The sequence below is a fragment of the Humulus lupulus genome, chromosome 6, assembly GCF_963169125.1.
Source record: "Humulus lupulus chromosome 6, drHumLupu1.1, whole genome shotgun sequence".
In the NCBI taxonomy this organism is placed as follows: Eukaryota; Viridiplantae; Streptophyta; class Magnoliopsida; order Rosales; family Cannabaceae; genus Humulus; species Humulus lupulus.
In genome coordinates, this window is record NC_084798.1 from 65,811,660 (window position 1) to 65,821,532 (window position 9,873).

The 9,873-nt window shown below is 42.5% G+C and overlaps 1 protein-coding gene across 1 annotated transcript; it reads left to right on the forward strand.

The window, feature by feature from the left end:
* The first annotated feature begins 369 nt into the window (after nucleotides 1–369).
* Nucleotides 370–3,369, forward strand: LOC133785169 (beta-hexosaminidase 2-like). Its single transcript, XM_062224424.1, has 2 exons — nucleotides 370–1,177; nucleotides 2,423–3,369. The coding sequence occupies exons 1-2, from the start codon at nucleotides 370–372 to the stop codon at nucleotides 3,367–3,369; spliced, it is 1,755 nt and encodes a 584-aa protein (XP_062080408.1).
* The last annotated feature ends 6,504 nt before the right edge of the window (nucleotides 3,370–9,873 follow it).

Sequence of the window (9,873 nt, forward strand, 5' to 3'; positions counted from 1 at the left end):
GAAATGAAATGTAAAAGCTTCTTAGATTTTTATTACCATAAATTTTTGTTCTAAGATTGACAAGGAAAGTGTTCAAATAGCCGTCGCATATGATATGGAGAAGTTGACTTAAATAATTACGAAGAAAATTATACCATTATGGAAAGAAGTCAAACGAAACCAAACAAAATTAAGCAATCACAAACAAAGAAATACTCAAAAAAATGCCAATTGATTCTTATCGTTACTAGTCGTTAGTTTGGATGTTATATGTCTAATCTAAATATCTTCGGTCTTCATAATCCTCCTCACGAGATATGTGGTCGTCTCTATATTTATAGCAATCAAATTGCTCACTAAATATTGCAGAGTCATTTGACACAAAACACAATGGTTCATGATTTCAGTCTCAACCTAATCATTAGAGCCTTCACTTTTCTCTTTATACCAATCTTCTTCGTCTACTCCGCAACTTCATCTCCCTTTAAACAAAAATCCTCCATTAATGTATGGCCAAAGCCAAGAACCGTTTCGTGGTCTCAACCACAAGTCCATCTCCTCTCCCCCACCTTTTCCATCGCCTCGCCATACCACTGCTACCTCACGGCCGCCGCCAACCGCTATCGCGGGCTGATTCTGGCTGAGCACCATCGACCATTGGTTGCGCCTTCTGTCGCCCTCAATACCTCGGCTACCCCATTGCAGGCCCTCAGTGTGGATGTGGCCGATCTCACCGCGCCCCTCCACCATGACGTCGATGAGTCATACTCTCTCCTCATCCCCGCCAACGGCAGCGTCGCCCGTCTGACTGCCGGAACAGTATGGGGAGCCATGAGAGGCCTCGAGTCCTTCTCCCAACTCGTCTGGGGGAGTCCCTCGGTCGTCGCAGTCGGTATCCATTTGTCGGATTCGCCGCTTTTTGGACATAGGGGACTGATGCTCGATACCGCAAGAAATTATTATCCTGTGGGAGACATACTGAGGACGATAGCCGCCATGAGCGCCAACAAGCTCAACGTCTTCCATTGGCACGTCACTGATTCCCATTCTTTCCCGTTGGCTGTGCCTTCGGAGCCGGATCTCGCAGAGAAGGGCTCTTACGGATCGGACATGCAGTATTCGCCCGACGATGTGGCGCGAATTGTGGAGTTTGGGCTTCAACACGGCGTAAGAGTTATGCCGGAAATCGACTCTCCAGGTTAGTTTTGGGGAGTTACTTTCTTAATATCCCTCAACAATAATATTAAGGTGACTATGCTACTACTTTGTAATGTATACAAATTGATATTTTTCCAAAATATTAGAATGAAATCAGATAGATATCTATTGAGTACTTTATTTATTTTTGGACAAAGATTTCTTTAATATTTTTTACAAGTTAACTTTTTTATAATAAGGGTTTATAATTTTTTTTTGTCCCAATTTGAAAATTATGTTTTATAAAATGGTTTAAATAAATCTCTAAATTTAATTTTGATAAAGAAAATTGAATATAAGACCAAATTTGTTTATCACAATGACTATGGGTTTTTATTTTAGTTAAATTTAATTTTTGACCAAAATAAGGTTTGAATGTGTATTTGAAAATTAATTTATCAAAACACATAGACAAAATAAATAATAAGACAAAATACAATATCCAACTAAATATATAAATCCTAAAATAACAAACACATCTCGGTTAATAAAAATATATATTGAGGTAATATAATTGGTTTTTCCTCATCAAAAATAAAATATAGCCACTGTCACTTAGTTTTCTCGTACTCTCACAAAATTTTATATAAATATATATATATATATTTATTGAAGATTTATTGCTTTTAAGTAGAGTTTACTATCCTCTTATTTGATTTAATACCCACTTACTCCTCTCTAATTTAATTAATACCAAAATATTACTATCTATTTTATAAATCACTATAAAATATACATTTAACATAATTTGGATCACATTTATTCTCATTAATATAAAACATATATGAACTATATTTACATTATATATAGATAAAAAAATCAAATTTGAATAAATTTTAATTGATAAAAACCATTAATTTAAAATATTAATAATTTTGTTTTCTTTTCTTCTTAGGTTTTTAATTAATTGAGTTGATGGTAATTTTAACAAATTATTATTAACATTTTATATTTGATTATATAGTATGTATTATGTAATTAAAATAGAGATATTTTGGTAGTATTAAAAATAAATTTGATTGAAATTGTGTTCAAAGTATATATATTTTTTTATAAAAAGTTACTCATAAAATTTTATATATATTTCAATTAATTAAAAGCTTAAGAAAAGAAAAAGAATAAAATTATCAATTATTTTAATTTTAAAAAGAAATTAGAAATACCAAAGTGTGATTAGCAAAGAATTATTTATTTAATTTAAATCGAAAAGAATGACTCAACTATCCTTATATGAAATTAATTGCAGCTCATACTGGATCTTGGGCCGAAGCATATCCAGACATAGTGACTTGTGCCAACATGTTTTGGTTGCCAGCCGGGGCACCATGGAAGGATCGCCTCGCGGCCGAACCAGGAACCGGTCAACTAAACCCATTACACCCCAAAACCTACGAAGTCGTCAAAAACATCATAAACGACGTTATTAGATTATTCCCTGAACCGTTTTACCATGGGGGTGCTGACGAGGTCATCCCCAACTGTTGGAAATCAGATCCAACCATCCAATCCATGTTATCCAATGGTGGAACTCTTACTCAACTCTTGGAGACTTTCATCAACTCCACCTTGCCATATATAACCTCCCTCAATCGTACGGTTGTATACTGGGAGGACGTTTTACTCGATGAAACCATCCGGGTTGACCCAAAATTTCTTCCTCAAGAGAACGTCATTTTACAGACGTGGAAAAACGGCCATAACAACACGAAACACATTGTTTCAGCAGGGTACCGTACGATCATCTCGTCGGCGGAGTTCTATTATTTGGACTGTGGCCACGGTGACTTTACAGGGAACAACGACATTTACGACATACAAACTGGCACGACTGAGAATGATGGTGGGTCATGGTGCGGTCCATTCAAGACTTGGCAAACAATATACAACTATGACATCCTTTACGGGTTGAGTAAAGAAGAGTCTAAATTGGTGCTCGGTGGTGAGGTTGCGCTTTGGTCAGAGCAGGCTGATCAGACAGTTCTTGACTCTCGGGTTTGGCCTCGGGCTTCTGCGTTGGCCGAGGTGTTGTGGTCTGGAAACCGCGATGAGAACACTGGGATAAAGAGGTCTGCAGAAGCCACTGATCGGTTGAACGAGTGGAGAAGCAGAATGGTGAAGAGAGGAATTGGAGCAGAACCTATTCAACCACTTTGGTGTGTTAAAAATCCGGGAATGTGCAACACAGTCAACTAGTTTATTATATATTTGGTTAATTACATGTTAATTCATACATTATATATATATACGTGTTTTATATATTGTCTTCGAGTGAGAAGTATTTTAATGTCATAGAATATGATTCTCGACCATTGTTTATTCATTTCCATGCAAAGGATGAAAGTGGTTTTAATTAATACTCTAAGAGGTGTGCATCTATATTATGATGAGAATATCATTCTAAGAGAGCAATGCCAGTGCATGGTAAAATAAAACTTCATCCACCCCCTCCCCCTCCCCCTCCCCTTTTTTTATTTATAAAACTATTGTTGAGTGATGTTTATTAATTTTCCCTCTTTTATTGATTGAGTCCAAAGTTACTCTTTTTTTTTTAGATAAAAAACGTATGATTTATTTTCCAAGAAGTTTACTTGAGTGTTTAGAAAGTATCTTTTAAAATCTCGAGAAGCAATCATGTATAAAGAGGGACTCAAACTTGTATAAATAAGTGCGGACGCCGAAATTCCACACCAAGTAAAGACCACAACTTGTGTCCAAAGCCCCTGGATGGTCACGCAAGAGAAAGTATTTCACACAAATCTTCACCTCCATGCAAGGCCGTACATCCTCTCGCATATCTCAGCCCCAAGGCATTCACCCTCGAGCATACATGCGCCTCTCCCAAGAGCACCGCACGAGATCGCCTCGCACATAGGCGCCTCGCTAGATCGTGGTACCATCAAGGGTCTCGCTATGCGAGGCTTGCGGGTAGGCCGAAGGGTCATGCGAGTGCGCACCAAGGAAGCTTACATACCTTGCGCCGAGATGCAAGGCACCTGCGCCTATGCCACTGAGGAGCTAATAGCCTCACTAGATCTCATTCGTGCACACCAAAGTCCCAAAGGCGTGACAGTCTCGTTATGCGAGGCCCAACACGCCTACACGTAGCATACATCCCCACACCCACTTGCTTCATGAAGCAACAAGGACCTCACTAGGCCTCCTCTGCGCACGAGGCAAGACGTTCACTAAGGGTGTTTCACGCAACCCTGCCCTCACTAGCCTATGCACTAAGCATGTCTCGCGGGCTTGCGGCCTCACTATGCTAGATGTAGGCAAGGCCATATGCCTTACTTGCCTAACGAACCCCCTTGGAAGAAGAACCCAAACCTAGTAATACATATCAAAGGCATGGGGCCCCCGTGATGAGAGGTACTACATTCCTAGATGTTGAGGTGCACATCAGTCATGAGGGAGGGCCTCGCAATGTGAGGCCTAATACATGTCAAGGGCACGCGTGATGAGAGGCCCCTTGCTATGTGAGGCGCTGCATGCCAAGATGCCGAGGTGCACATCAAACCCGAGGGAGGGCCTCGCGGTTCACCCAAACCCTATGCTGTGAGGCCTCGACTGGAAACCCATTCTACCTTAATGAAGAACCCACATGTTCTCCAACACTTAGTAGAATCTAAGGAAGCTTGGAGCAAAGGTATATCTTGAAAATATGAGAACAACCGTCAGGTACAAGGTACGTATAGTAGACCCTGAGGATGACAGAGGAGTGACTCTAACATCTTTATCAGAAAAGTAGTGGATGTACGAGATAATACAAAGACTAAGGACAACACCACTACCACTTGCATTCCTCTGGCCATGTACCAAAGCCACACCATGACCTTCTGCACCACTACTATCTATGCCACCACACTAATAATGTACCCACGTATTATCTAGTCCCCTGAGACCACAATGTATTAGGAGTCATTAGAGCTCCACTATAAATAGATCCTCACCCCTCAAACAAAGGGGTTGGAAAATTGATTATATACATAGGTTATTAAGCAATACACGAGTTTTTACTCCATTGTTGTTCTACACTTATTTTTCCTCAAGTCCATTCTAAGTTCCTTCTTAGCTATTCTCTTACTAAGCTTTGAGTTTTCCGACCTAACATCGTTGACGAGTTCTCACCGTCAACAGTTTTGCGCCGTCTATGGGAAGAAGAACTAACAAACAATAGTTCCTCCATTAACTTCAGTAAGAAAAACATGCCAAGGCATTGAAAATGCCTAGAAGACCACCAAGAAGTGGAGGTTTACCTAGACGGAACCCAGCTAAAGGTGTCCATGAGGGATCCTCCCCTGCCGACGAATAGAGGTGCGTTGGATCTGCCCAGAGACAATGGAAAAGAGGAAGAAGTATCATTCCCTGCCATTCATCCTACACCGGACCCTGTAGCACATGCCACCACTCCAACGAAGGTTTGTACAACTCACCCTCCTCCATGGCCACTGGTGGCCCCAAGTCTGAACCTTCAGGACCTGAGTCCCTCCAAATAGAGACATGGTAAGCGCCCAAAAGTACACTCAGCGAGTTCAAGTTCCCGAACTCGTCGCTATGAAGATGAAATATGTGACATGCACTTGAAAAACAAAGGTTGTAGGCCACCGTGGAGAACATGCAAGAGGTACTCAACAACATGTTACCCAAAAAATCTGATGCTCCCCTCTCTAGGCATAAAGAGAGGAAACATGTACGAGGAGAAACCACCATACCCGCGGATGATGGAAAATTGCCACTCTCCACTAGTAATATCCCTCGCTGAGATGCAAGGAAGATTCTATGCCAACATTGCAACCTGGCTCGAACCCCACCTACAGGAGGCGCGAACCGAAGACCACCTCCAAAAGAGCTTTGCCTGAGTTAAGGGAAAAGCTTAACCGGAGAGGGTCTGAGGTAAGAATCGCACCCCCCGCAGCTCCTCCGGAAGATACAACCAAAGTAATGGTTCACTCTGAGAAGCTATGGGACTCCATGAACAAAAGGAGAAGGGAACTAGCACCAAAATACAAAGCCTTTGAAGTGAGATGGTCACTGCATCTTGGGGGCACGAAGGTGTAACGACCCAAATTCACTAATAAGGCTTAAGGGCCTTGATTAGTGTGCCAGGAGGGCATTACTGGAATAATTGTGATTTAATGAGTAATTATATGTTTAATGAAGCTTACATGACAATTGATTATATTATATGATGATGTGATATAAATTTTTGAGATATATGCGAGAACCACATTATGATGTGGATAAATCTGCAGCCGGCGACTCGAGGCGATCCTAGGGCTAGATAGCGGGGAAAAGTCATGACGGAGTATTATAATTGACTTTGGACAAGTCAGGGGTATTTTAGGTATCAGGTAGTGATTTAGACTGTCGGGTGATGGAAATAAATAATTGGAGATATATTTGAGGTTAGGATGTCTAGGCGGGAATATTGGGGGATTTTACCGTTTTGGCCTCGGGGACGTTTCTGGCACCCCGAGCTTTGGGATTAGTTTAATAACTTAAGGGTATACTAGGAAGACTTAGGAAATTACTAGACAGAAAATTATAAACCGACCTTAACTTAGCTTTATCTCTCTCTCTCTCTCTCTCACGCTTAAGGAGAAAAACCAAAGGAAGAAAAAACACAGAAAATCAAAGGGGGAACAAGCTGGATTCTGTGATTTGAGGTGAGGAACTGAAGGTCTAGCTCAGGGATTTATCATGCACCAGAATAGGGACTAAGGTAAGCAATCAACTCTATTTTCTGTGGCTGAAATATGAGTTTAAATTAGGTTTTAGTTAAGTGTTGAAACAAGTTAAGTTGTGATGTTCTAAGGCAGAATTAAGAAGGGAACTTGGGGACCTAGCTTGGCCACAGCTTGGTGAATCGATTTTACAGCTGAGGTAAGGTTTAAATTATAGTTTGGTGATTGAATTTGGGGGTTATCATGGCTGGTTTTAAGTTCGTTGGGTTTGAAATTTCAGAAGTTGGAATTGGGGGTTTTGGTGAGTCTTAGGCTGGATTTCTGGTTGGATGGCGTTGCTTTAATCATTCTAATGTTGTTATTATTAATTGGTTTTGAGTTGGGGGCTTTGGGATGGTTTAAGGTGAGGTTTAGAGATTAAAATGGTGTTTTTTTTTTCTGGGTTCGAAGGGTCGGGCCGCGGCATGGTTCTTGGTGAGTCGCGGCCCTTCGAAGAAGTTGCATGCTGAAGAAGAAGGGCGGGCCGTGGCATGGCCCAAGCAATGCTGCGGCCCTTACTTGTTTTTGAGCCTTTGGGGGTTTTGTTTGGGGGCCATGCCGCGGCATGGGTGGCCTATGCCGTGGCGCTTAAGGGATTTTGGGATTTTGAGATTTTAGGCTTGGGAATTTAACCTAGGGTGCTCGGGGTTGAGTCTTTTACCATATTTGGTGAAGTTCAATGTTCTGAGTACTAGAACTTGGCTTGGAAGCTCATTTAAGATTGTTAATGGTGTCTTTCTTCATGGTTGTGACTAGGTGTTAAGCTAGGGCTCGAGGATCGGATCGCGCTCAAGGAGTATCGCCCGTAGCTAACTCATTTGAAAGCTAAAGGTAAGAAAACTGCACCCGGTTGATTATATGTGACAGGACTAAGGGCTCCCTATTGTAAAAGCTTGAAAGGATGGTATTATGCCATGCAAGCTATTTAGTGAACCAACGACCTAAGGGTGCCAAGGGTCTCACTAGCGCATAGGGCGCGGCTCGGCCACTGGTAGCCGAGGACAGCTTATTATGCACTGAGCTTGGTTTAAGCGGGCCAGAGTCAGTGGGTTAAACAGAGGGTGCGGCCTAAGTCGTCGGCCCTGATTATTTTGTGATACGAGCAGTATTATGTGATAGAATGTATCTTGTATTGGATTGTTTATGATGATTACCTGCTGGGGACTATCTAATGAGTATACGTGTTTATTGTGCTATTTGTCTGTTATTATTGTTTGAGTTATCTGTGATGTTTTCTTGCTGGGCCTTGGCTCACGGGTGCTACGTGGTGCAGGTAAAGGCAAGGGCAAGTTAGATCAGCCCTGACTGGAGAGCTCAGCGAGCGGATTGTACATAGCCAGGTGCTCGGCCGCCACGGTTGAGGTCTAGGCAAGGACATGGAACCTAAAGACTGTCTATTTTTCCTTAGTATGGCTAGTGGATATTCACATACTTTTGGAAGTCTGTAAACTTATTTTAACTTAGTGTTTATGGGATCCCTTGTTTACTACAGTTTAAATATATGAAATGAGTCTTTTGAGACCAAAACCTTTTTAACCATAGATCTTGCATGTTTAGAGACACGTTTTCAAATTAATGACTTGATTAGCGAGTCCTGCACCTTTACAAGTACACAGTGTAGCGGTCTTGGCTATCCAGGGCGTTACAACTTGGTATCAGAGCGTCCTAGGTTTAAGGGTTCCTGAAGACAGCCTGGATATGTACATTCGCTGCTGGAGACAAGCTCAAGTTGGGGTTTGGTAACGTGTATATGTGTGCCTATGTGCTTATGTACCTGAGATGAGTTATGCATGTTGTTATTGACTGAATTGCTAGGAAGCATGAGATACTGATAGGGCCTGGCCCTTGACTGCTGTGTGAAAATATTGAGGCATGTCTATTAACGTTGCCGTGCATGTGGATGAGTTTATGAACGGTGGATTGTTTATGGTGCATGGATGGTTATATGTGTTGGTTATCTGTGAATGGTTATGTTCTATTGTTGAGTTTTGGGGGAACTTTTACCCTGTCATTGTTGTCTGACCGCTGCGTCGATATTTGCAGATTGACTTGGATAGTTATGCGTCCAAGGAAATCTTCACGACTAGCCAGCACTGGGTTCGGGACCAGGGGAAATGACCAGGGCCAGATACCTCCGCCAGTCCCTGAGAACTAGCAGCAGTTAATGGCTGAGATGCAGGCTCGATTACTGAGTCAGGATGAGTTGATTCGTATTTTGCAGCAGCAGGCTCCATCAGGGAGTGCTGCCCCTTCTTTACCACCTGCAGTGGTACCAGCTGTGCAGCCTGGGGAGGTTGTTAACAGGTTGGAGCCGTTATATGAGCGGTTCAGGAAGCAGCAACCCCCAGTCTTTGAGGGGGGACCAGATCCGTTGAAAGCCGAGCAGTGGCTAACTATGATCACAGTGATTCTGGATTTCATGAGGAGTGAAGGACATGATAGAGTGGCCTGTGCCGCTTATATGTTGAGGGAGGATGCCCGTATTTGGTGGGAAGTGGCATCGCAGACCAGAGAGGTTGCTACACTGACTTGGGAAGATTTCAAGGATTTGTTTGGCCAAAAGTACTACAATATTGCTGTTAGGGCAGCAAAGGTTAATGAGTTTGTGAGTCTGGTACAGGGCGGTATGACTGTTACTGAGTATGCCCTGAGGTTTAATAGGCTAGCAAAGTTTGCACCAGATCTTGTGCCTACTGACGCTGCTAGGCAAGATCGTTTTGTCAAGGGGCTTAATGCTATGATAGCCCGGGATGTTAGGATTACCACGATACCTGGAGGAACAACTTATGCCCAGGTCGTTGAGAAAGCTCTTACCGCTGAGGAAGTGGAAAACAAGATATGGAAGGAGAGCGCAGTGACGCGTGAGGGCCGTAGGGCGGTGCCTCCATACTCAGGGATAGGTAGGGGCGGAGGCCCCAGTGACTTCAAGAGGAAGACTCCTGACACGTCGGCCGCTCCTAGTTCTGGTGGGAGG